This window comes from Phaeodactylum tricornutum, chromosome 13, assembly GCF_000150955.2.
Source record: "Phaeodactylum tricornutum CCAP 1055/1 chromosome 13, whole genome shotgun sequence".
In the NCBI taxonomy this organism is placed as follows: Eukaryota; Bacillariophyta; class Bacillariophyceae; order Surirellales; family Neidiaceae; genus Phaeodactylum; species Phaeodactylum tricornutum.
The window spans coordinates 840,638-865,603 of NC_011681.1; the positions used below are offsets into that span (position 1 = coordinate 840,638).

Genomic DNA, 24,966 nt, shown 5'->3' on the forward strand with positions numbered 1-24,966 from the left:
ACCATATACCAGGAAGCACAGCCAAGGAGCAAGGAAAGTAGATTTAAATTACTGTCAAGATATTTCCTACTGCAGTACGATGTTCATCTAGGTCTTATTGTTACGCGAACGTTTGTCGCCAATGGTGTAGTTACCGTATTCTTTGCTTGGGTCGTACAGTTCCCAGCGCGATGCAGGGAAAATATGCTTGTTACGTTCATACCACCGACGTTCCACTACCTTGCCGGGATGGGATTCGTCCTTTTCTACCCGCGCATCGATCGCCCCTATCCGTACATCATCGTGTACGTCAAAATGGAAAAGGGGGCCTGACTTCCCTCGGGCTTTGGTCAAAATCAAATCGTAAAAGGTCAGATCTTGCGGAATGATTAAATCTTCTTTGACGTAGACGAGAGCGTCTGCGGCAATGGAAGTCAATTCCCGAAATTCACGACACAGGTCCACCCGTACACGTTCTAAAAAATCTCCAATGGTGTCGCCTTTGCGGCATTCCACTACTCGCCGATGCCCCGACCCGTCCCAGTAACTGTACGTAATTTCCAATTTCTCTTTTTTGGTTTGTTCTTGCCTGGTTTTCCATTCTTTTTCCAGTCGTTGTCGCTCTGTCTGGGCTTGCTCGTCTCGGGCCTTGTCGGGTAAAAACGCGGTGTTGACGCTGGGATTCTTTCTCGAAACCAGTTTGGTCGTGCCGACTGCATCTCCTTCCCCATCTTGTTCGTCCTGCCACATGCCTCCTTCATCCTCCTCATTGGCGAACGAGAGTGTGGACATTATTTTGCGCTTTTCCTTGAGTCGCTTCTTGCGTGCTTTGCGTTCGGCCTTGTCCCGTACCGCCTGAGCCAAAGCTGTTTCCGCGGCGGCCACAGCGGGGTCGGTTTTCGATACGGACGGGTTTTCGGCTTCCTGCGCCAATTTCTTGAAGGCTTCCGCCGTGACCAAGCCTACTGTGAGTTCTTTGAAGGATTTCTCTTCCACTCCGGTGCTCCCTTCGGCAAACTTGAGAGCCATGGGGGCGTGCTGACCGGTCGTTTGGATTTGGCGTTTGCGCGCTTCGAACGTTTCTTGATCCCGTTGCCTTTTCTTTTCAAGCATCGCCGCCCGACTTCCAGCTACATTTCCTTCGACTGTTTGAATTCCCGTTTCGGGACGTTTAAAGTTTGCCTGAAAGTCTCCCATGGTCGTCGGTGTTGGTTGTCCGGAGTATTGCTATCAACTATGAGTTTCGGGACAGGAAAATGAAAAATTGACGATTTTAGAGTGAGCTTTTCCTAGGACGGACGACGGACGGTTCGATGACATTGAAACGATTTATTTGCAATAAGTCGAAACCTTCACTATTTAATAAAAACGATGTCGTTTAGGATAAACCCTTTTTATTTTGATCAATATACCTGCTGAGTTCCGAAACGAAACGGGAAAATCGATAAACCGGCTCTGACCAAGGCAAAAGCTATACCCGCTTGACCGCTTGCACATTGTAAGTTGAGTAAACTGTGAGCGTGAACTGCAACAAAATTGATTCTGCTAGGCATGCCGACACAATCTTGCGTCCAACCGCGCAACCGCTGGAGGTTCAGTTTGTTGTTCCTGCTAGTCGCGTCAAGTTCGGAATCCTTTACTTTTCACGCGTACGCGTGGTTCATTTCGGCTCCCAAAGCAGCCGACGATTGGCAGCAGCTCTCGAATCTCGTTGTGGATACCTTCGAAGCACCAATCACGCAGCAATCGCCGTGGATGGCGCAAAGTGCGTGGCAAATAGTGGAACGGCAGCTGACGCGGCAGTATACGTATCGACACTACGTCTCGACAGCCCGCAAAATGAAGGGCAAGAAGTACGGCATGCTCGTTGCCAAGGAATGGGGCAAGGTCATTGGTATGGTAGAAATTGGATTACAGTGGGATGAAACACATAGCATGAAGAGACCCACCATAGGGGTACTCTGTGTGGACGAACGGAGCCGGAACCGGGGAGTCGCCCAAGGTTTGCTGCTAAAGAGTGAAACAATCGTGACCCAAGTCTGGAAGGAACCTACAATCTATGCCGAAGTGGAAAAGTCCAACGAGGGAGCGACCGGCTTTTTTCAGTCGCAAGGCTTTGCGTTGCACCAAGACAATCCAGTCATGGTGAGCTTACGGAGACGACGGAAGATAGAACGACGACCACATCTACTCTTCGCCAAGTCACTGTCGGTGCCAGCCACGTCCTCCCCCGAGACTGTGAACCCATCGATTCTAATGTGAGGCGAACTTCTGCTTTACTCTTAACAACTCTTCTAAAATGCCACCATTTTCAACACGGAAAAACACGCTTTGTAGTTTTGGTCAAATTCGTAATTGCAAAGTCTTTCCTGACGGAGCTACTCCACACTGTTCATATGTGCTTCCATCCATTGGAATATTTCCGCACATCGCTGACTGTCAGCAATATAAAGATATCCCAGCAAGGCTTCCAATGCGGTGGCATCCTGGTACGCGGCTGGATCTCGGCGGTTGCGGGCACTACCCGAAACGGCGTTTCGTCCTCTCGATAGCACTTGTCGTTCTTTTTCGCTCAATTCCACATCCTCCTTGAGTTGAGCCAACAGACGCGACTGAAACTCGGCTACGACCAGGAAACAATTTTAGCAAATGAGCAAGACGCAATTGCTGCCATCCAGACTGGTGAACCGTGAGCACACGTACGTACCTCGCACGAATCCAACCACATCCGTTTGCAAATCCGACGTGCGCTTCGGGGGCCATACGCTACGGGATCGGACAAAGAGTTCGTACACGACGTCGCCGATATAGGCCAGGTCGGTGGAACTCATCCGATCCACGTCGCAAGACTGTGGTGGAAGCAGCATATCAACGAGCGTTGGCGTCTGGCGGTCTTCGCCATTACTCCGTGTCAATGCCCATCCTCGAATCTTCGGACTTTGTCCTGGAGAATGTATGGTAGTACTCAAGGGATGACGTTTGCTGGCACGACGAAAATTGATTGTCGTTCCTCTCGCTGCTTTACATTTCTTCTGAAGAAAAGAATCCGCTCGTTGAGCGACGAGCAGTAAGATGGCCAAAGTTTTCGCAACGTCCAATACGAGGATGCGAATGCTTCGGCAGCCTGCAGTCATCACTGATTTGCTTATTCTTTCTCCGTTCTAGCGGTGGGCACTGTACATGCTCGGAGAGTTTTAACTATGTGTAGAATGGGAGGATCTACGTCGACGCCTTGGTCGTCGTTGTGAATGAATTTCGTATAGCCGAATACGAGGTATGCCGTAGTGAAAAATAGCTTTTTGGTGGCGGTCCAGTCCGACAGGTCCCATTCCTCGCCTTTGCGCTTACTGTTACATCGACTATGAGTTTGTCCTGAAATCACGAGTGTTTTGGTAGTTCCCAGTGTAAAAGTACCTCTATCCTTAATGACTGGAAGACGCTGAAGTATCACAGTCAACGTACGTACGGCGGATAGCGTCTGTTTCTGACACCATCGGAAAGAAAAGGGCATAAGCGTGGATACGGGAGCTCACGCCTTTTCAAAATTCTTGCCGTTAGCTTGCCGACATATAGTGGGACAACAGAAATGTATACGTTTTTTAAGATTGGCGCGCCAGTCAGCTTCGAAAGGACCGACTTCGGAGTATTTTAGAGGACCTTCCGTTCCAAAACCGTGGATTTTTGCGAGCGAGCAAATACCCGCCCTATTGACAAAACAGTACTTGCAAGAAGCTCCTTATACCTTTGCTCTTGTCTTTAGACTTCCTTGAAGACACATCCTAACGACAATATGAATGAGAACATCAACAACCCCTATCTGGTAACCCATCCCGCCTTGCCGCCGATGGCATCGGACGCAGCCGAAGCCTTCCTTCCAGTTCAAGCCCCAACGATCGATGCCGGCGCGCCCAAGAACCCTGAACACCTCGCTGCAGCCCACAAGCAATTGCTCCAGCGCTCTCTCTTCAGCATCATGGTGCCCCAAAGTGTGACGGCCGTAGAATGCGCCGCTGCGGTGTCTCGTTTCCACAAGGTCTCCGGAGAGCACGACGGCGCACTTGTACCGGCTTGGGCCCAGCTGTTCATGCAGAACATGCAAGAGTTCCAGGAGAACACCACAGCTCAGTTGACACGGATTCAGCAACACATTGCCAAGTCTACCAATTCTTCTGTGATTTATCCCGAAGACAGATTGGCTTGCGTCCCACACCTCAACGGGGACGCTCCTCCAGTCTTCTTCCCTGAAACTTTGGAAGCCTTTCGTGAGCTTTCGGAGCAGGAGTGCGACACCTTGCTGGCCTTCTACAGTCAAAAGGTTCAGGGGACGGTGAAAGAGCGCCGTCATGCTCTGGCCGCCATTTTGGGATTGCGTCGCCGTGCTTGCTGATTGCCGTCCTTTGAACGGGCAAAGTTCGAAGAAGATCAATGTAGTCTCATTGATGGCCGAACGCTATCGCTGCTGGAAGTTGCTTCTTGGTATTCAAATGCGCAAACTCTAGACTCCGTAGATATAAAGTAGAACACTTGAAGTTGTTGTGCAAGGAGCTATAGCTAGAAGAGCGCTTTATCATTGTTTTTCATGTGCATTCGTGTATGCACAAGGGGTCACGGTCCGTGGGCGGGGAGCGACAGGGTCGCACTATGCTTGTGAGAGCAACCAAAATGGGCATCGTTCCACAGACATGCAAACGAACCATGGTCGTCGTTTCAGCACAATCGAGCAGACAATCTTGCGTTTCGTCAAGGCTGGGTCCCGTTCCTGCAAACGTGACAAGCTTTTGGGTAGTTTGCAGATGCCCAACTGATAGTGCCCGAGTCACAGTATTTGTCTTCTCCTTCGTGTTCATGAATTTCCTTCGCTGTGTCCATCCGAGCACGTCACACTTGAGAATAAGCTGCGCCCAGCCAACTCTATACAAACAAAACAATGCCGCAGCATTCGACAAGGTTGCTATGGGTATGTGCGCCCGAATACCTAGTCTAATCTGTAAACGGAGCTTTCCCGAGTCAATGGGACCTCTTCCCCACGACCACGCCCCAAAACTGTTTATAAAATCAAAAACCAAAACTCTTTTACTTAAGATGGCGTATTTGTTTGAAATTAGCTCTCTCTCGAGAGCACGAGAGAGACAGGGAAAAAATAAAAGTAAAACATGACAAGGCGTGATGTATGGTGGACGAGAATTTCGGAGGGAACCTTGGAATCGCGTTGTCGAGCGCGAGGCCTTTCAAGTCCGTGCTCATTCGGCATGGAATTTTCCGACCTGTAGTAAGGTGAATTCGTAGACGGGGAAAATCGTTCCGTTGACGGGAAAAGCGCGTAGCAGGGTGACACTGAGACCGCGAAAAAGGTAGCGGACACCGTACTGGCGGACCAAGTCGGCGCCGACGGTCAGCATGCGCAATTGCGATCGGGGTTGATCGAGCGGTGCGGTTTGAATGCGCGTTTTAATGACGTCGACCGGGTAAACGATCGCCCAGGTCAAGGAACCGGCACATCCGCCGGCAAAGGCGGAGGCCAACCAGGTGTGGGAGTGGTGGGGTACAAAGCTGTCGGGATCGTCGTTCCGCCCGTCGACAGTGGCTGCGGCCAAGGCACGCGAGAGAAGAAAAGTGTTGGCCCAGTCTTTGAGATAATCGTAAGTGGCAAAGTACAAACCAAAGGCGGGGACTTCCCGCCACGTAGTGACCCACCAGCCTTGGTACAAACGGGTGATACCGTGCTCCCGGACGATCGAGCGAATAGCCTGTACCGGACCTTTGAATTTGTAATCCGCACTACCCTTGCCGTGCTGTACTTGTAGTCGGCATTTGATGTGTTCCATGGGACAAATGATGGTACACTGTACGAGTCCGGCGAAGGATCCGCAGACGGAGGACTTTTGCCACGGATCGTGGGAATTAGTAGTAGTGACGGCGAGGGTAGCATCATCCACATCGCTTTCTAGACGATTCCAGTAGTCGGGATCCACCAGATACCGATCGTACCCTTTGGAGGCGAGGCCGTAACTGGAAAAGACCATAGCATTGATGGCTGCCGCAGCGGACAAGGGTGCCGCCATACCGCGAAACAAACTGCCGACACCGCCGAATTCACCCAGCGTGGCGAGCAATCCGTTGGCGGGCGTCCCGGCCTTGATGACGGACGTTTGCATCCGTACCTTGACGGTATCAAAGGGATGTCCCACCACAACGGATGCGGATCCGGCGGCACCCCCGGCAAGGAAATCGTGCCAAAAGGTAACTTCCGTTTCGTCGTTGTCGTTGCAGTCGGCTCCGTCGGAAGGTATTCGTCCAGGTGTATGTACATGCCTGCCGGTATGTTTTCGTTTGGGATGTTCGGTGTAATCGGGTAAAAAGGCCAAGGTGTTGACGAATCGCGTTGTTGGTGAATCGACCAAAAGTGTTCGACAACTAACAGTAAACGAGGACGGAAAGCTTGTCCACGAGAACGGAGACGTGGACTTTGAATGCGGAACCAGGAAGAGGCTCGACCAAGAAGCTGTGTCTATTACTCTGTCCGTGGCACTATCCGTTGCCATGATACAAATCGGAGTAATGGGTGTAACTGCGTTGTGGGCAGTGCGGGCAGGATGGGTAAGGCGGGACTCGTCGCTGGCGCAGGTCGAAAATGACGGCGGTCGAGTCGATTGACAGTAAATGCGAGCGTTGTTGGCTTTCGAGCGCTTGGTCTTCTGTGCTCCGTTTGTAACAACCCGAACGTTTGCAGCAGCAATTCTTTCTGGATAAAAAGAGTGAAAGTAACAATGCTCTAGGGACGACTGGGTTGGACACCAACGGTTCCTGGAACGAACCGGAACGCACGTGTGCAACTGCACCCCGTTAATACCCGTAGAGCGTATTTAGAGATATCTATCTAGCAATAGTAGGTGACACGATGGACACTGACGGTGTTGACTGCGAATGCGCAAAAGAAAAGCCAAAGCACGGTTATGGTATCGAGTGGATGGCGATTGCTGTCTTTGGTATCCTTGGTCTTCAGATTACTAGTTCGAATAGTCCGCTACCTACCCCTGGTATGGTCGGGCGTGTTGGATTGGCTACTCTAACTAGAGAGTAGGAGTATAGACGCAACTGGTACTCGATAGGGGCGGGGCCGGTGTAGTCTCACGGTCGACGTATGGATACCGAGTGGGCTGCCCTCTACATTGGACCCGGATTTCACAACAAAAGCAGTACAGTCGCCGATTGTCATTTCCCAACGAGACAGTCGTGGTACACCCGGAGTTTACCATCCGCCTTCCCGGTGGAACAACTTGGTGCCGCGCGTGGGTGACGGTACCAGGTACGGACGGTGAGTCTACCGTTCGTTTCGTTTCTTCCAATCGAAGCGCCCCGAGGATTCTACACGACCACTCACCGCGGTGTTACGCTATAACAGGCGCGGTATATCCGTGTACGGAACCCCCCACCCGTCCCATCGACGCCCAAGGAGGACGGTTGGTTTGTTGGGTTGCCCAAGATCATTCACAGTTTTACACTGTTCGTCGTTACCCAAGACTTACGCCAATTACTTAACAGAGACCCTGTGGGATCGGACGATACATAGTCGTGTCCAACGCTATTCGCATCCATCAGTCCAACCAATCCACGGATCTATCCTATCTACCTTTCGACTACTGACTGACTGTAAGCTTCCTCGTGAGCCAGAAGCCAGTTGAATCGCGCTCTTATTCAAGTACCTCGCTACCCACGGCACGTATATATATACATATACTCAAACGCAAACGCAACTTTGGTTCGTTGTCATGGATCGTTGGACGTCCTTGCCTTGGACGCCGTTCTATACGCAACAGTCGGCAAACGCTTCGACTTCTGCGGTATCGGTGGACGACCAGGATTCCCCCTTGCTCGCCTACTGGTCTCTAGCGGCCACGGTAGCCTTTACGATTGTCGTTTATTCCTTCGAAGGACATTTGGACGCCCGGCAGAAGATATCCTACCAACAGACATCGTTTCCGACGGAACTCGAAACTACCGTACGCGCAATTGACCAGGAACGCGCCGCTTCTGGGAAAGAATCGGCCGCTCACGGTGAGTCCAAGGACGGTAATGGGGACAGCGACGAAAACAAGTCCGAGGCGGCCAGTCAACCGCTCTTGTCGCAGTTGCAGGCCAAGTTCCGGAGTGCGCAAACCTACGGTCTAGACAAGATCAATTTTGGAATCCTCGCCGGTACCTACGACACGGCGGAATCGGTCGTCTTTCTATTGCTCGGATTCCTACCCTACGTGTGGGACTGGTCCTGTCAATTGGGACAAACCTACTTTGGCTATCACGATGAAGCAGCCTACGAAACCAACATCTCCCTCATCTTTCTCGCCATTATTACCCTCATTGGTACCGTCACGCAGTTGCCCTTTGAGCTATATTCCACCTTTCAGATTGAACGAAAACACGGATTCAACAAACAAACCCTCAGTCTCTTTTTTACCGACAAGATCAAATCGCTCCTCTTGACTTGTCTCATTGGTGGACCCTTTGTGGCGCTCTTGCTGTACATTATCCGCGTCGGCGGGGAGTACTTTTATTTGTACGTTTGGGCCTTTATGTTTGTCTTTTCTGCCGTCATGATGACGCTTGTACCCGTCTTTATCATGCCACTCTTTAACAAGTACGAACCCTTGCCGGATGGGGATTTGAAGACCCGAATTTACGCACTGGCCGATCGACTCCAGTATCCTCTTACCAAGTTGTTCGTCATGGATGGATCCAAACGCTCGTCGCATTCCAACGCCTTCATGTTCGGCTTTGGAAATAACAAGCGCATCGTCCTCTTCGACACGCTTCTGACTCAGGTACAGGAAGACGAAATCCTGGCCATTTTGGGACACGAACTCGGGCATTGGAAGTTGGGACACACCTTGTCGAACTTTGCCGTTACCCAAATGTACTTTGGCGCCGCCTTTTACTTCTTTTCCCTCACCTACGGCTCCCGCTCACTCTACGCGGCTTTTGGCTTTGACGACGTCTCCCGACCCGTCCCCACCATTGTCGCACTTTTGTTGTTCTTCCAAACACTCTGGGCACCCGTCGACAAGATACTTTCCTTTATACTCACCATTACCTCCCGCCATAACGAATTTGCGGCCGACCGCTTTTCCGTCGACCTAGGAATGTCGCAGAAACTGCAGTCTGGCTTGTGCAAAATCCATCTCGAGAATTTGGGCGCCATGTGTCCGGATCCCTGGTACTCCACCTACCACTACTCCCATCCACCCCTGGTTGAACGACTGGGCGCCATGATGGCTCTGGATAGAAAGACCAAGTAAATTTATACGGACGCCAAAAAAGGAACGGCGTACGGATTGTATCGGATCACGGGTCTCCACGAAACAAGTCACACTATTAACTCTTGAAAGTTATATGTTGTGTTTAGGAGTGTCGTTTTAGTCTAATCTGTAACGGAACAGTGGGTACCAGAGCTACGCTGCCGCAGCGGAACACTTGCCGCCGTAGAGTAGATTGCCCATGTCTTCCATAGCGGCGATAACGTGCAGCAATGAGTCGTACGTTTCTTGAGCCTTGGACAGCTGCCCTAACCGGAACAGGAGATCGAGTTCCTGTTTCATACTGAGACACGACACCAAGTGCAACTGTTGCAATCGGGCATAATCCCTTTCTTGTTCACACTGCTCGGAGTATTCGTGCACAATTTTGCGACTCATTACGAACAGCCTCAACGCACACCGGTTGAAGGATTCGATTTTGCGAGGGTTTTTGGAACTACGCGCGATCAGTACCTTGGCCACGGCCATGTTGTAAATGACGATGGATGCTCCCCAGGTTTGCTTACTCAGGATGGCATTCCTTTCGATGCTCTCCATACGAAGAGGGAAAAACGAGCGATTGCTGTTGGTTAGGAGGATTCGTTGAATCGATTCGAAGTCTTGCTCGTCGTGCGCGATGAGCTCCACCGAAGCACGATAGGGCTCTTGACCGAGGACCATGGCGGGCATCGCCATGCGGAGAAAGGCGTTGTGAAGAAGCAACGGAATACTTCGACAACCGTCTGGTTCTCGATCGTTTATAAACACGATCTTTAGGACTTCGACGGCTTCTTTCAACGTAGAGACAGCTTTATCGTATAATCCCCGCTCCATCAAAACGATCCCCATGTTGTTGAGAGCAACAGATGCCTGAAAGAGTTTATCGTTGTGTCCATTCATGGTGATTTACTGGCATCGAGGTCCCTACCATAGATATCCTCGGCCCGAGACGTACTATGTGCGCCTAAAGTGTGCGCAAGATACGAAAGCTGCCCCCGTGTGGGGGAAAGGCAAAAAATGCTCACGGATTTTCCTCGCAGAATGTGCGAAAATTGTTGTCAGCAACTGTTTCGAATACGGTTGATGTACAAGATGAAAAAATCGCTTACTCAGCTATAGTCTGATATCTTGTTCCATAACTCACTGTCACTGGCAGTCAGTTTCGATAAATCTGAGTTTTCTCCGGGATGAGAAATAATTGCGTCTATAAGAGACAACGACACCAAATAGCTCGGGCGTTAAGGAAGATAAGTCCCGACTATCTCTTTTTATTTGGAAAATAGTAGGCTTCCTTATCGTGAGAGATTGTTTAGTCTGGATGGTGCTCCACTTCAATGGTTCCTTGAAAAATGCGAAACACAATCCGTTTCGACCTGGCAGTTGAGAAGTTGAAGTATGACTCTGGACTTATCATTTCCCCGGATGATCAATAAAAACGATGCACAGAAATAGATGCAATCCTTGTGTGCAATACATATATGTTACTCTCAGTAAAAAAGATAGTACTTACATTATGTAAACTTATATAATTTCGCTATCTTGGAGTGTCATCGTCAGAACGTTACTAATAGTAAGAAAACAAGGGAAGGGTCCACGACAAAATCAAGCAATCCCGGAATCGAAGGTGATTTATGTGTTTCGAGCCAAGCCATCGGATGCTCTTCGAACAAAGAGTTTGACGGAGAATCAGAAATCCGTCCAATTCCCACTTAAGATTATCGCAGGGTCTATCCTCTGTTTGCTTAGAGGAGCTTGCCGGCAAGTGTGTTTTCGGACCAGAGCAGTGTTCGGAAAAACACGCCCGGTGATTTTGCGTACTGCGCGCAATCACGAGGTTGAAATTTTGTTGCTTTTGACTATGGAAAAGGTCAGACGACGATGAAACGTAAACCGTGATATGTTGGTCTCGTAATCCGCACCTATCGCTTAATCTGTCTGAAAAATATTCTGAATCATCGGTTTCTGAACCGACGATGCTGCTTGATCCAATTCTTCGATTGCGTCAGGCTTGAGTCTCCATTGGGTGACTGCAATATTTTCACGAGCTTGATCCACTGTCCGACATCCCGGTATTGGAACAGTACCTTTGCATACTGCCCAATTTATAGCTACTTGCGACTGGCTCTTGTTATAATCTTTCGAGATGACCTGAAGTGTATTCAAGAGGCCCCGTGCACCAGGAAGAAGTTCGCGAAACAATTGTCGTCTCGGATTTCCCGGGCGCGGAAGATTGTCCAGATCATACTTTCCCGTCAGTAATCCCAAACAGAGGGGCGAATAGGAGATAAGACGACAACCAACGTCGTCACATGCCGCATTCATCTGTTGGGCCACCCCGTAGGTCATCAAGGAATATTGTATCTGAGCGGTCGCCAAGGGAACGTTCCGCCCCTTCATGAACGAAGCTACCTTCCGTAATTGATTGGGTCCGTAATTACTGACCCCGACCGCTTGACTGAGACCAGCATCGTAAATGTCTGCTAGACCGTTCCATATGGCACCCTCCTGGAAAGGTTGGTAGTTGGCGGTTGACCAGTGAGCTTGCGCAATCGCCAACTGAGGTTGCTGCAACCGATCCAGTGAAGCATTCGCCGCATTCAAAAGACTTTGACGCGTGATTCTCCAAGGATAGGGAGCAAATTTGGTGGCGACTTGCTGTGCATTTTGGACCCCGTCGGATGCACTGGCCACCGACCACCAGGGTTTTGCGACGGACGTCTGTTCTAGCTGGTAGCGTCTTTCGAAAGATCCGAGAAGCATTTCTGCTCGTCCGTTTAAATCGAGAGTTCCGTAGCTATCGGCCGTATCAAAAACGGTCACACCCGCTTCTCGAACTAGTCGATAGGCTTCGTATATTTCTTCGTCTTGAGAAGGGTCGTAGTTGAAGAGTAATCGGTTTCCCCAACTCCACGTCCCGCACCCTATCTCACTAATGGTTATGGGACCGGCTGTTACACGACCGACGCGTTGGGTGCTGGTCGTGAAACCGAACTGCAGGGCATCCGATGGCGTGTTGGCGTCAGATAATAGCCAAAATGATCCCAATGCCAAAATCAGTCCATTCCTGATCATAGTCCGCGTACTCGTTTTTGGGTGGAGGGTCTAATATCGGTAAAGTAGAGATACAGTAGAGATACGGGCGAACTAGCGAAGCAAGTAGGTGTTTCGATTCAACAGTTGTCCTCTGAGATCAAACGCAGTGTGACACAATAGGAGAGGAAGGGAATGCTGCGAGTCTCTCGCAATGTTGTCATCACTAACACAATCAGGCAATCAATCGTCCAATCTTTTGTCCAATCGTCGAGATCACCGTCCTGCACGATAAGGAACGCGTTGGAGTGAGCCTTGGTCGGGGGGGGTGCCTGTCGTTCGGCCGTCCATCTTACTGTTTCCGTATTTCAAAATTCCAACATTGAAATTTTAAATTCCAAAACAATTCACGTTTGACGAAAACAAATGCCAACGCCCCTGTATAAACCAAACAATCTTTGGGACTGGGCGAAGATTTCCTTACCGTTCACACGTTCCTATTTGATGCGGAACCTCGGTAACGGCAGGTTGCAGAGGGTCTTAGTGGGAGCCAAAGATACACAACCATTAGCAGGAAAGCCCCGAATGCACAAGCCTGTAACTGTCATCAACGGAGGGTATTTTGGGCTCGGGACGAAAGATCTTTTCAATGACCTCGTCTTCCATGTCCGAAAAAGAAAAGTCGCTGGCGGGTGAACTCTACCAGGCGTTCGATCCCGAACTCGTACAGGAACGCGCCAACGCCAAATTGTTGTGCTGGAAATTCAACCGCACTTCACCTCTGGAAATCGAGGAGCGTAAAGCGTTGTTGCAAGAGATGGTCGGTGTGGATGACGCTTTGATTGAACCGCCGTTCCATCTGGATTACGGATACAATATGAAAATTGGCAAGAACTTTTACGCCAATCACGGCTGTACCTTCCTCGATTGCAACGTGATTACAATTGGCAATAATGTTATGCTAGCTCCGCACGTAATCTTAACCGCAGCTACGCATCCACTGTCGGTTGTGGAACGTCGGAATGGTGACGAACTGACGGGGCCCATCACCATCGGCAACGACGTTTGGATCGGCGCCAACGCAACCGTACTCCCCAACGTGACGATCGGCAACAACGTCGTGATTGGGGCAGGTGCAGTGGTCAACAGAGACATTCCCGACAACGTAGTATACGGAGGTGTCCCCGCAAAGATTATTCGGTCTCTGAAAGGAGACGCTCGGGATGATGAACGCCCCCCGTCGGGCGAGCCCCGGGCTACCTAACGACTCGAGGAATATACGCTAGGTCCACGGGTTATACTATATACACAAAAAATGAGCATAAGCTTATATTTTACAAATTTCTCCCCAGGGAAAATCTATTCAATCTGTTTGCGTAGCGATTGCGACAGCAATTCCATTCATCTAGTTCCAAAACTTGCTAAAATCGTTGGATGGATTGTGCAGATGCGTCAAGGAAAGATCGTACCCGTACCGATTCTTGTAGTGATTGTTGGCGTTGACCTTGAGGACGCCAAAGTGAATGTAAAAGTGCGCCCGTAAATTGCCGTGATTACCCGTACGGAAGCCCCCGCCGTGGACCGTGTTGCCCGGAACCAAGAGCAACTTTCCCCACGGTACAAACACGATGTTCCCCATTTTGATCACACCGTCATCCGGATTACCCGTCCACAGTTGTAAAAACATACCCGCTTTCGTCAACGGTAGAAATCCGAGATACGGCATGGGATCTGATCCGTCCAAATCATCCCATTGGTAATCAATGTGAGCGTTTTGTGGAACGGCCTGACTGTCGGTGAACATTACCGAAAAGCGATACTTCATGGTTGATGACTCGTGCCAGGACTTGCAAAATTTTTGCTCCAGCACAAATTGCCGCAGGACCGCATCAAATAGATCGAGCGATGGGCCGCAGCGGGCGAGGAACTGTTTTTCCGTTCGGGTATTGCTACTGGCGGCGAACGATTGCTGCAAATTGCTGCCATCGTACATACGGTACCGTACACTCATGGAAGATTTGCCCGATACTCGGTTGTACTGTTGCTGTCCCGTCAGTTTGGTAGGATCCGGAACGCTGTCGCCCATCTCCCACAGCATGGATTCGAGATCTGGTGGGCACGTAAGGACGGCACCGCCAACTTGGTGTATAAGATCGGGGCAATCGTCCAGATGCAAAATTCGGTACTCATCTCCGATTGGTCTCGCGACTGTCGAACACACTTTTTCCTCTCTCGGCTCGCCTCTTGGACAAGGTGCTTCGAAGCTTACCAAATGAGGCGGTGACTCCATTGTTTCCGGTACCTCGTTCAACGACAGGGCAGATTCTGCAAGCGTTGCTTCGGAATCGGCCACTAGACGCTTCTTTTGTGCTACAGCCGTCTCGGTAGAACTTGTAGGCCTACATTGGATCGCCGAACGAATCCGTTTGAGAAAGGATGTCTCTCGTGTACAACAAAAGTTCCAATAAATGCACGAGACGATACTTACATTGGTCGTTTTTGGGAAGCCATGCTGTGTCTGGTACAATTAGTGCCACGGTCGGAGGAATCGGCGTTGGCTCTTAGTTCAGTGGCCTGTGGGGCCGATTGATCGTTCGGAGACGTGGTTGACACAGTCGTCGTGGTGACATTAAGAGACAAATCTGTCGCTGTCTCGGTTGGTGGTAGTCGATGATGGATTCTACGGCGTTGCACGTAGACGGCCGCTCGTCCCCAACTCATATCGAGTCGTATTTCGGCCAACGTTTCGATGCGTGCGTTGCACTGCAAGGGTTTGGTGACCATACAAAACAAGGTCCCTTCACGAGTTTGTTCGCAACAGACTTGCAGACGCTCCAAGAGTTTTGTTTGAAACACGGTGGCGTGGCAAAAGACCACGTCGGCTTGATGGATCCAATCGACGTTTGGACTATTGGTAAAGTCGTCGCAGTAGAATTCCAACACGGCCGGAGAAAGAGCGCCGGTCTCGCTGGATTTTGTGGCTAGGGTGGACGGATCGAGATTCGATACTGTGGTGGTTGTCGATATTGCTGCTGCTCCTAGTGTTGTCGGGATTGTTGTATTGGATGCGGCTGTACCTTTCCACCGTTGTTGCCAGTAGGCTTGGTACCGCAGGGCGTCTTCGTGGAGACCGGGCAGGAGTTCCAGGCCTACGAGTTTACGAAAGGGATAGGCAAAGGCTGCCGCCAGTAAGACCTTACCGTTCCCACTACCCAAATCCACGGCTGTCAGAGATTGGGATGATGGCAGGTACGGTTGGATGGTACGCACCAACGTCCAGGTCGCTTCGGCGGTGATTTCTCCGTAACCCAAACTCTGATTCCAGGTCGCAATGTTGCGGAGTACGGAAGGGGGATCTTCGGGAGGAAGGCCTGTGATGTTGTTGATGTTGGCGTTGCTTACAGTGTTGTTGCTGTTGCTGTTAATATTGGGGATACAATCGTCGGACGCCACGTCCGGGAGCGATCGGTCGTCCGTGTACTCGTCCCAAAAGGTTCGCCAAGCCAGACGCTGCCACCACAAATGATCCATATTGTCGGTTGTAGCTGTAAATTCTTCCGGATACGGCAATTTCGTAATCGGTACAGGCAAGGTCGCTGGCGACGGCCCGACATCCATCAAGTGCGGCACAAGTGTGGGGAAAGCTTTGGCCCAACGTCGACGCCAGGCTAGTTCCCCGGGATCGACCGTCGCCATTTTGCGAAATGCGGATGAATTCCGTTGGATGACAACACGAAACAGCAAAGTTGAGTATACAGCACTGTCGTCGTGTAGGAAAGTAGGGGAAAGCAAGGATGTCTCGAATGAATTGGTAACAGGAAATGTAACCATCAGTATATACATGCAGTACAACAGAATACAATACACACACTAGCAAGCTAGAATCCAATACTGACATGACAACGCCAGGCCGAGTTTCGTTCCGCCAAGTTGGGTCGCAGCGACACACGAATGCCCGCTGTTGTTTGTCTGTATCGTTGACCAAAATACGCGGGAAAGCCTGTAGTCGTGGGACGCACCAAAAGCACAGTCGACAGATTAGAATTGATTGTGAATGGAACCAACGGCAATTCGGCTTCTAACCCTACGCCCTTTGCAGGTGTCCGCCTACGCTGTAAATAGAATACCGGCCATGCCAGTCAGTATCTTCACGGACGGATCTCACAAATCCATCACTGTCAATCCATCAGTCGCGATTACAGTTCTCTTTCCACAGCAATCTCTGGTAAAAGTTAGCTCGTTGACGATCCTTTGTCGACAGAATCCCCGCGCCTGTGGGAGAACTAACTCCATTCACCCTTTTGGAGAGAATCGAAGGTGCACTGCATTGTGGACTCGGTCTCTTTTATCCACCAGACCAGAATGCCGTCGCGCGCGAGAACATGCCGACTCGGTCGGGTGTTTGTGTTCGTAGCGATGACCAGATTGGTGTCCGTTGGCGACGGGTTCGTCCTTCCAGTCACGACCTGGGCAACGCCGCATCGAATTACCGCTGCATCACTCCCCGCACTGCTTTTGCATCGACGACGACGACAACAGCAAACACAAAGACAACAACAACGACTACCATCACCGCTCTCCTTGGTGCCACCAGGAACACAGGCATCGGATGAGTCCCATACAACGATACAACCAATGGATTCCACGGTTACATCAACTAGTACCGACGTGGTCCCGACCGTCGATGACGTCCATAACTGCCAGCATGATTGGGTCGCCGAGGACACTCCTTTTTTTGGAAGCGTGTATCGCATACGCTTGCCTGGTCAAGAGGCGTCCGGCAACGACGACAGCCCCAATAACAGCGTCAACAAGGAACCAAACGACGATTCCTTTCTCGGAGCCATGGAAGTGCCGACCTTTGCCGCCACGGGAAGTCCAAACCGCAACAAGAGCAGCAACAACAACTATCGCTTCCCCGTCACCCACACAACCCCACGAGCCCGCGGACTCGAAGGGGTACTACGACACGGTCCCGCCTTTTGTTTGGATCACGTACTGTCGCCACAAGAATGTCGAGATATCATCCAAGTGTGTGAACAGCAATTGGGATTCGGGTCGTATCAGGCTGGCAAGAACCATCACGGCGCCATACAAATTGTGGTACCACCCGCAATTGCCACACGAATTGGGCAGACTCTCGGTCGCCACATAGATATCGACCAAGTCGAAGAACGACGCCGTGAAATGGAATCTCAACCGCCGACAACTGATACGAATGACTTACACGGCAAAGTACCACAACTAGAGGATGTACGACTGACCTACGCTGGCTTGAATCGACGTTGGCGCGTTTATCGCTACAGTCCCGGTGGTACCGAAACCTTTGCACCCCATATTGATGCCGGATTTCCGCCTTCCGGCCTATCCGCCGACGGAGCACAGCTCGTCTGGGATGACTCGGCTGACGACGCGACGGTGATCTCCCGGCTTACTGTGTTGTTCTATCTCAACGATAACTTTACGGGTGGTGCCACCAACTTTTACGCACCGTGTGCTTCAAACGAAGGTCCGTCGCCTCTGGTGGCCTCGGTCCGTCCCGTGGCCGGATCCTGTTTGGTTTTTCCGCAGGGCGTCGGGGAGGACGCGGTGGAATACGCTCGCCAGTCCTGGTGCTTACACGAAGGTTCGCCGGTTCTGGCCGGCGCTCCGAAGTACGTCGTACGGTCGGATCTTTTGTTCTCGGAAGAACGAACCCCTCTGCCGTCGCTGGACGACAGACTCTTTCGCTACGATGAAGTCGTCCGGGATACCTTTCTACCACAATCGCCCGTTTGGAATCGCAATTTCCTGGCCCACGTCCAACCTTTGTACAATCCCCACATGGGTGTCGAAAATATGGGACCCCTCTTGTATTCCTTTGTGCGTTTCGTCAAGGCACGCAACGTGGTAGAAATTGGCGCCGGCTATACTAGTCTGTGGATACTCCAAGCACTGCGAGACAATGACGAAGAAGTGCAACGGATTCAGGCTTTGCAACGAGCGGGCCAATGTAAACTACTGAATTGGCCGTGGACTGTCGTGGACTATGTGGAAGACTATAACGCCATCCTCGACGACCACCATCGGGAATCGTCGCTCTTGTGCGTGGACAATTGCGAACACCAGAAAGAAACCGCCACGGGTGCGACGGCAATTGCCAAGTCACTGGGCTTGGATGCCTACTTGCGCTTGTGGAAGCAGGACGCGTTTGAGTTGCGGCTCAATTCCAGTTCGATCGACGTCTTGTGGTGTGACTTTGGTGTAGGCGCGAGGACCAAAGAATTTGTGGAGGCGTCCTGGGATAGTTTGCGCCCTGGAGGATTTCTCCTGTGTCATTCGACGTTGACCAATCGTCAAACACGATCGTGGTTGGAAGCCGTTCGAGCTCGGCAGGGAGCCGACGTGACGGGCCTGCCGCCCGATGAATACGTGGAGGTGTCTTTACTTGAACCGCACAAACAATACCAGAACTCCATCACCATTCTCCAAAAACGCGACCGCTATACCGAACCGTTGTATTCGCTGAAAGCGTAGGAGCAATCGAGTACACTTTGCTACGCCGATCTTGCTGATACGAACCGACGCTATCACTTTCGAACAGACTTGTACTGTGGAATAAGTACTCTCTTACATTAATCCATTTGCTGGCGTTATGGCTTATACCCATTCCCGCATCATCTCTAGTTTCTAGCTACAGTAGCAGAGGGAAGCCCTCCTTGATGTGTCCGTTTCCGTTCTGGTAATCGCTTGGGGCGTCGGACAGACACTGAAGGATACTTCGATTTCGCCTCGTTTCTCCGCCACACAAAACGTGCTCACAAATTTTCATCATGACGAATGTTTAGGCGTCGGTACCATGGCGTCGACGTTTCGACGTAGAACGACGGCACCTGCGACAGCATCACAGAATCCCGAGGGAATTAGCAGCAGTGACAGCCACCATAGATCATTGTTGGGCCTCAAAGGCACTAAACCGTGGACGGGTGGGATTACACTCACCTCGACAGGTCTACGGGAGTGGGACGCTCTTCTGGGAGGTGCGGGGCAGCCCTTGGGCACCGTCGTATGGTTACAAGAAGATCGGTGGACCACTTTGAGTCTCTCACATTCTCTCATCAAGTACTGGTGTGCCGAGGTGTGTCAAACAGTTACGATTTGTTGCGTGGTTGAGTCATCTTTTTTCTGGCACTGACCCGTTTACTTATTCAACCCTTGCTTGCATCCCGTATCCCTACTATCCATCAGGCCATTGCTCAAGAGCAGCACTTGTTGATCCCGACGGAAAAAGATGACGTAACAGATTGGCAGTCATCGTGGGAAACGACAGATCAGAAACAGGACGATTCTGGGCTCCGGACGACTCGCGCGGTGGCTGACGAGTTGCTGGATTCTCTGCCTCGAAATTTGCACCACGACCAACAGGTAAAGAAAGCCGCAGCATCATCCTCGGAAACCTCACCCATTCCTACAGCGACAGCGCCGCTCGGGATCGTGGAAGAAACGGAAGAAGACTGATGATGATGATGCTCAAACGGAGGCAGGCCTTACTATTGCGTGGCAATATCGCAAATCTGTGCAAGAGGAGCGCTCGGGACTTTCAACCGGGAGTGCAAAAGTGTCATCTTCTTCTAACAGCAAGGAATCTGTGTTTTGCCACTCTTTTGATCTGAATGGTCGAATGAAAGACCAGATCGACTTGCGCGCTTTCGTGCATACAGAAGTCGTATCATGCCGAATGGACGGTGTCCGATATTATCGGCATTTGCGTTCTCGTGTAGACGAACTCCTCACGCAACCTTGGCGAAAAGTAGTTCGTATTCTTCTTTATCATCCCAAGATGCAAATTCTCAATAGCGCTCTACCCCTCTTGCTAAACTACATAAGGGAGAAGCAATTGCCGGTTGTCCTCCTGGTGGCTGTCCAGCCTTGGACGATACGGTCCCAGGACATTCCGGCCGCGCGTCGCCTGCAACGACTCTCCGATGTTGTGCTTGAGGTGGAAGGGTTTGCGTCGCGGCAAACATACCCTCCACCAGCCGAGTTTCGCACACTTCACGGGCTCTTACACGTGACCAAGGTCTCTACCGTCACGGCTGCCGCATCCAGTGGGCACTTTGCTGACGCGACCGTGTCCAAGCGACCCGCTGCTTTTCTGTACGGAATCAAACGGGATCGTCGCAAACTACACATACAACTGCTGCACATTCCGCCGGAAGAATATGCGGAAGGTGGGAGCAGTGTCGGGGGTACCGGTGTGCGTTCCGGTGGGGGTCGGATGTCCGCAGAAACCAAAAAAGCCACGGGCGGCTGTGGGTCCGTTGGTGGTTCCACTCATTTGGAATTTTAAGTTTTTGCTTGGCAATGTCGGATGTTTGGTCGCTTGAGCACATTTTGGATAGCATGGTACGTTGACTACTAGTTGGCGCTCCGTCATGTCTGGCCGAAGATCCTAGGCGTTGCTCAGAGTTGTATGACGGTGGACGTTCTAAATTTATGCATCAAAATGTTGCGGCGATTTGGGAAAGAGATTGTCTTGGTGAACTTAGCGTCTGACGGACAAAAATGTTCCGACGGCGTGTTTGGGTGTCATGGTCTTCGAAGATTGCATTTACACGCGACGTTTTAACCCAGCGGTGTTCAAACTCCTGTGAACTCACACTGGACCTGTCTGTCGATACATTCTTTCACACACAGGTTCCGCTGCGTTAAATGTGAGTCGGCGGCTACCTTCGACGTTCTACGAATTCCTAGAGCAATGCAATCTCGCGGTCCATTACATCGTATTGGTGCAAACATCGTTTACTGTCGCAACCCATATTACGCAGGATTTTAAACTTTTTCAAGTTTGTCTGTAAACATGCAAATCTAATAATACTACTTGATCTACGTTGAATTTTGTTGGCAGTGCTGTGCAATATAGGTTACCATATTACCTTACTGACAACTTGTCCAGCGTTTCGGACAACAACTTTTTCTTTTCGATCCGAAATTGGACCGCCAATTTCTCTTCCCTGCTAGCATCCATACTTTTCACAGTGTCCATTCGTTGGAGTAGGGCTTCATCTTCTTGCAGGGTGGTCTCTTTTGATTGGAGCTCCATTCCGACCGCCGTTCGCGCCGCTAGCCGAGCGGCTGCCTCGTTGGCGGCTCCGCCCGACCCTTCTTCCGCAAAACTGCCGACTGCTTGGCCCGCGGCATTCCATTCGTCCTCTGTCGACACGAGTGCTCGCAAGGCTTGAAGAATGGCCGGGTCTAGGCCCAACACGCGCGTTATCACAACGCCCCCATTGGCGTTGGCAACCTCCGTCTCGTCGTACTTTTTGTCTGAAAGTACCGTCGTTGCACTCCCCAACAATCCGGCACGATTGAGTTTTTCCAACCGTCCCACCGCAAACTTGCGATCCGTGGCCCGTTCCAAGGCTTCAATATCCCACTCTCGTAGAGGTGGCATGACATACACATCGTTTGGATTGTTGCGCTCAACAAATCCGTAGTACTGCAATAGCTGATCGTTGGATCGCGGCCCGTAGGAAATGTAAACTTCGTCACCGGACGGAATAGCTTGATCCGTGGCTAAACTGTAAGCATTAGCAAAGTACTCAAAGGAGACTTGGCCAGCAAATTTAACCGACTGGTGGTTGGCCATATCAATCATGGGACAAATTACGTATCGCCTCTTTTTGAAGAGTTTGGGCAACACAAAGTCCTTGAGTATACTTGCGGAAAAGACCACACCAGCTCCGTTGGCTGCTTGTTCGAGGCTACCCACACCCAGACCCACATAGATTGTGACGAGCAAGAGCGTAAAGGCGTATACTCCTGGATTGAAGGCGGATCCTGTAAATCCTCCGGAGAAGGCTCGTGATCGAGCAATCTCACAACCCCACAGGAACTGCTCCCATGTCAAGGACGACGATGAGGCTCCAGCTTGCAAGAGCGATTGGTAGTACCGTTTCCAATCTTGTTCTTGACTGGCCACGGCAGTTACCATAGAATCGTACTGTAACTCTTGCCGATTTGCCTCGGACCAATGTATGACGGTATCAAAAGACCTCGGTAGCGAATCCAACCAGGGGCGCATATCAACACCTTCTTTGTCCGCATCGACTTGGTCCAATTTATAGATGTACAGACTCATTTGCACAAACCAGGGCAAGGCCCGTACCTCTGTCTTGCTGCCACTGTCCGAGCTCGCCACCAAGTCCAGAACGGAGCGATCGTCCGGTCCCTCACCGGGAATTTCCACTGTCAAGGCTCGATTGGAGGGCACACTCAGCAAAACTTGATTGGTGGGAATATTGGTGGAGGCGTACCAGCCGAGCCCGTACTCGGCCACTCGAGAATCCAACGCTATTTCCTTGCTTACTTGAACGTCCGCTCTTTGTGCCCAATCCAATACGCTTTGAATGCGATTTTTCCGCGACAACGATTGGAGAGGTGCAACGGACGGCTTGGCTTTTGTGTTTGGTTTCTTAGCACAGAGAATCGTACTCGACTTTGCGCCAGACGAGAATCGGAATGGTGCCGACGGTGGTGGCGCAAGCAATGGCACGGGCTGCGGACGCACAGACCTGCTACGCAGAGCCTGCCAGGCGGTTCTGTGTTCCCCACGTGCATTCGACAACAACATCACGACACACAGCAGGATACTCGTCCGTGTCGGCCACATAGCGAGACTCGGCGGACTACACGTCACCGAGGCAGTTTGAGTTCTCATTGCTACGTCAAGAGACAACGAATCAGCAATCGAGAGGCGGGCGCTGATTGCAGGAAATCTCCCTGGACTGGTCGCGGCGTTGCTTTGGATACTGGTCCCGTTCACCAGTCAGTGGGTATCGGTATCTCACAGTCAACCCTCTTATGCGTATAGGTAGCTAGCGCAACGGGATTTGTGACGTGATGCGATCTCGATTTGACATGTGATTGATCCGTCGATCTGAAATGATATCCGGGTCCTTCCTAATGCCCTCTTTCCTTTGGATTGGTCGAATAGGTAAGGTATGTCGCTGTGTGCGTTGATCACATGCTAGCTAGCAAGCAATCGATTACCGGTACTTACATTAAAAGTACAGGGACCGTACTACGTAAAAGGCATTTGGAGCCGACAACTCGCGGTTGACAGGTCACACAGTTTCCGTCCCCCTATGGCCGGAGTTGTATTGTAGACGATGAGCTCTGCGCCTGTTTCGGTTGTTGTTGGTGATGTTGCTGACGACGTTGACGACGTACCAAACGCCACACTATGGCTGAATCTGAGGATTTGATTCCCGAGAGTCTCCTAGCGATAGCGAAAGACTCTCGTTACGTACAGGAATGTTGCGAGGTCGTTGTCGAGATCTGGCATCGTTGGTGTCCACGCCAACGTCGAGAAAATCTAGAACGAGACGCTTGGTTCTGGAGTCTTGTGTTGTATATTGTCCTGGTTGTGGGATCAAGAGGGAGGACCTTGGGGATGGAAGCACTGGGTCTCTCATACATAAACAGGGATGCATCTCGTACTTCGTCGTCGTTTATTTCTCGGTTCAAGTTGCTCAGTACGTCGCTCGGGCTCGTTGCTGCTGTGTATCTTCTTCAAAGTCAAACGTCGGAAACAGACGCTACCCGTGAACGAGTCGAAAATTTGACGGGCTCGTCACGGCGTGATTTTTTCGAAGCCCAAAGAAGAGCGATGATACAACGCAGTCGGCAACCGTCTAGTGATTCTTCCGAGACACTCGTTCGTTCACAGTCAATGCCAATGCCAGCTTCCCTTTTTCTTGCAGAATGGAAACAGAAGGCGAAACAGCTTGTGCAAGGTGTGGCAAAAGCGTTATTGCCTTACAACGACTTAACACACGGTCCGCACGACCTACCAGATCAACACTCACAAAGCGAAAGTCCTTCTCAGACTATTGCTACGTGGCTCATTCGATTTCACCTTGGTCTGTACTGCTTGAACGGCCGCTATCCTTCCTGGCTGCATCGGATACTGGGTCATCAACTGCACTCCGTCGATCCGCAATCTTCTCGTTTGGTGAACAAGCCGACTAGTGTTCGAATCGTCGGCCTTTTGCTCCTGTCGCAGTCGGCAGCTGCAGCGTTGCTAGGATTCTCCCGAGTCCTCCTTCGCTGGTGGATCGACACCCGGGACGGCCCGTCACTCAGCACGAATGTGCGCGGCTCGTCAATTAAATTTATTGGAGCGCGACATTCCGCTGCACACAATCCGGGTGTTGTCGAGAGCAACACGTCGTGTGCGATTTGTCGCCAACCCCGGCGACATCCGGCCTGCCCCGTGACTTGCGGCCACTGCTTCTGCTGGTCCTGCCTCCAATCTTGGATCATGACACGCGGTGAATGCCCCTTGTGCCGGGTAAAGTGTACGCCCTCCCAGGTACTGGCACTGTATCGGTACGCGCCCGCTACGCCGGGAGCGACTGTGACTAGTCGCGGCGAGTACAGCGTCAAGCGCTGACACAGGCTAGGAGAATAAGACGGTCAGTGAAAGTAGAATACAATCACTTGGTCATATTCTACAAACGATGGAGGCAGTCGGTGATTGAGCGACATTCGAGCATCCTCCCGTGCCTAGTCTAGTTTTGTTAGACGATGTACGATTGGACGGGTTCGGTCAAAAATCACGTCTGCAAACAGAGGAAATATTTAAATCTCGAATTTTCGCGACGCTTGGCACGAACATTTGCTT

The 24,966-nt window shown here is 51.1% G+C and overlaps 14 protein-coding genes across 14 annotated transcripts; 7 read left to right on the top strand and 7 right to left on the bottom strand.

The window, feature by feature from the left end:
* Window positions 1-87: 87 nt before the first annotated feature.
* Window positions 88-666, bottom strand: PHATRDRAFT_14084 (predicted protein; the record flags this gene model as incomplete). The annotated part of the gene is made up of 1 exon (XM_002181777.1): window positions 88-666. A coding segment is annotated over one exon (579 nt), but the record flags the coding sequence as incomplete, so codon positions are not given.
* Window positions 667-1,530: 864 nt separating this feature from the next.
* Window positions 1,531-2,241, top strand: PHATRDRAFT_37738 (predicted protein; the record flags this gene model as incomplete). Its single annotated transcript, XM_002181601.1, has 1 exon — window positions 1,531-2,241. The coding sequence occupies one exon, from the start codon at window positions 1,531-1,533 to the stop codon at window positions 2,239-2,241; it is 711 nt and encodes a 236-aa protein (XP_002181637.1).
* A 116-nt stretch (window positions 2,242-2,357) lies between these two features.
* Window positions 2,358-2,846, bottom strand: PHATRDRAFT_13944 (predicted protein; the record flags this gene model as incomplete). Its single annotated transcript, XM_002181778.1, has 2 exons — window positions 2,358-2,602; window positions 2,687-2,846. 2 exons carry the CDS (start codon window positions 2,844-2,846, stop codon window positions 2,358-2,360), a joined length of 405 nt encoding a protein of 134 aa, XP_002181814.1.
* A 923-nt stretch (window positions 2,847-3,769) lies between these two features.
* Window positions 3,770-4,366, top strand: PHATRDRAFT_37740 (predicted protein; the record flags this gene model as incomplete). The annotated part of the gene is made up of 1 exon (XM_002181602.1): window positions 3,770-4,366. One exon carries the CDS (start codon window positions 3,770-3,772, stop codon window positions 4,364-4,366), a length of 597 nt encoding a protein of 198 aa, XP_002181638.1.
* Window positions 4,367-5,219: 853 nt separating this feature from the next.
* On the bottom strand, window positions 5,220-6,221 carry PHATRDRAFT_13856 (predicted protein; the record flags this gene model as incomplete). Its single annotated transcript, XM_002181779.1, has 2 exons — window positions 5,220-5,858; window positions 5,952-6,221. Coding segments are annotated over 2 exons (909 nt in total), but the record flags the coding sequence as incomplete, so codon positions are not given.
* Window positions 6,222-7,484: 1,263 nt separating this feature from the next.
* PHATRDRAFT_28833 (predicted protein) lies at window positions 7,485-9,372 on the top strand. The gene is made up of 2 exons (XM_002181603.1): window positions 7,485-7,979; window positions 8,109-9,372. The coding sequence occupies exons 1-2, from the start codon at window positions 7,749-7,751 to the stop codon at window positions 9,270-9,272; spliced, it is 1,395 nt and encodes a 464-aa protein (XP_002181639.1). The 5' UTR covers window positions 7,485-7,748; the 3' UTR covers window positions 9,273-9,372.
* A 53-nt stretch (window positions 9,373-9,425) lies between these two features.
* On the bottom strand, window positions 9,426-10,169 carry PHATRDRAFT_37743 (predicted protein; the record flags this gene model as incomplete). Its single annotated transcript, XM_002181780.1, has 1 exon — window positions 9,426-10,169. One exon carries the CDS (start codon window positions 10,167-10,169, stop codon window positions 9,426-9,428), a length of 744 nt encoding a protein of 247 aa, XP_002181816.1.
* Window positions 10,170-11,195: 1,026 nt separating this feature from the next.
* Window positions 11,196-12,549, bottom strand: PHATRDRAFT_47510 (predicted protein; the record flags this gene model as incomplete). Its single annotated transcript, XM_002181781.1, has 1 exon — window positions 11,196-12,549. The coding sequence occupies exon 1, from the start codon at window positions 12,339-12,341 to the stop codon at window positions 11,196-11,198; it is 1,146 nt and encodes a 381-aa protein (XP_002181817.1). The 5' UTR covers window positions 12,342-12,549.
* A 360-nt stretch (window positions 12,550-12,909) lies between these two features.
* PHATRDRAFT_28841 (predicted protein) lies at window positions 12,910-13,637 on the top strand. The gene has a single exon (XM_002181604.1). It carries the CDS (start codon window positions 12,949-12,951, stop codon window positions 13,561-13,563), a length of 615 nt encoding a protein of 204 aa, XP_002181640.1. The 5' UTR covers window positions 12,910-12,948; the 3' UTR covers window positions 13,564-13,637.
* PHATRDRAFT_47512 (predicted protein) lies at window positions 13,609-15,995 on the bottom strand (the record flags this gene model as incomplete). Its single annotated transcript, XM_002181782.1, has 2 exons — window positions 13,609-14,698; window positions 14,788-15,995. 2 exons carry the CDS (start codon window positions 15,993-15,995, stop codon window positions 13,705-13,707), a joined length of 2,202 nt encoding a protein of 733 aa, XP_002181818.1. The 3' UTR covers window positions 13,609-13,704.
* Window positions 15,996-16,538: 543 nt separating this feature from the next.
* PHATRDRAFT_47513 (predicted protein) lies at window positions 16,539-18,815 on the top strand (the record flags this gene model as incomplete). Its single annotated transcript, XM_002181605.1, has 1 exon — window positions 16,539-18,815. Exon 1 carries the CDS (start codon window positions 16,662-16,664, stop codon window positions 18,813-18,815), a length of 2,154 nt encoding a protein of 717 aa, XP_002181641.1. The 5' UTR covers window positions 16,539-16,661.
* Window positions 18,816-19,114: 299 nt separating this feature from the next.
* PHATRDRAFT_47514 (predicted protein) lies at window positions 19,115-21,172 on the top strand. Its single transcript, XM_002181606.1, has 3 exons — window positions 19,115-19,416; window positions 19,527-20,684; window positions 20,976-21,172. Exon 2 carries the CDS (start codon window positions 19,960-19,962, stop codon window positions 20,626-20,628), a length of 669 nt encoding a protein of 222 aa, XP_002181642.1. The 5' UTR covers window positions 19,115-19,416; window positions 19,527-19,959; the 3' UTR covers window positions 20,629-20,684; window positions 20,976-21,172.
* A 38-nt stretch (window positions 21,173-21,210) lies between these two features.
* Window positions 21,211-22,950, bottom strand: PHATRDRAFT_37749 (predicted protein; the record flags this gene model as incomplete). Its single annotated transcript, XM_002181783.1, has 1 exon — window positions 21,211-22,950. The coding sequence occupies one exon, from the start codon at window positions 22,948-22,950 to the stop codon at window positions 21,211-21,213; it is 1,740 nt and encodes a 579-aa protein (XP_002181819.1).
* Window positions 22,951-23,472: 522 nt separating this feature from the next.
* Window positions 23,473-24,735, top strand: PHATRDRAFT_47516 (predicted protein; the record flags this gene model as incomplete). The annotated part of the gene is made up of 1 exon (XM_002181607.1): window positions 23,473-24,735. Exon 1 carries the CDS (start codon window positions 23,524-23,526, stop codon window positions 24,733-24,735), a length of 1,212 nt encoding a protein of 403 aa, XP_002181643.1. The 5' UTR covers window positions 23,473-23,523.
* Between the last annotated feature and the right edge of the window lie 231 nt (window positions 24,736-24,966).

Coding starts and splice junctions, on each gene's coding strand:
- PHATRDRAFT_28833 (XM_002181603.1), top strand. CDS start 7,749: ATGGATCGTTGGACGTCCTTGCCTTGGACGCCGTTCTATACGCAACAG. Junction 7,980..8,108: donor CGACGGAACTCGAAACTACC/GTACGCGCAATT, acceptor CTCTTGTCGCAG/TTGCAGGCCAAGTTCCGGAG.
- PHATRDRAFT_47514 (XM_002181606.1), top strand. CDS start 19,960: ATGAAAGACCAGATCGACTTGCGCGCTTTCGTGCATACAGAAGTCGTA.
- PHATRDRAFT_28841 (XM_002181604.1), top strand. CDS start 12,949: ATGACCTCGTCTTCCATGTCCGAAAAAGAAAAGTCGCTGGCGGGTGAA.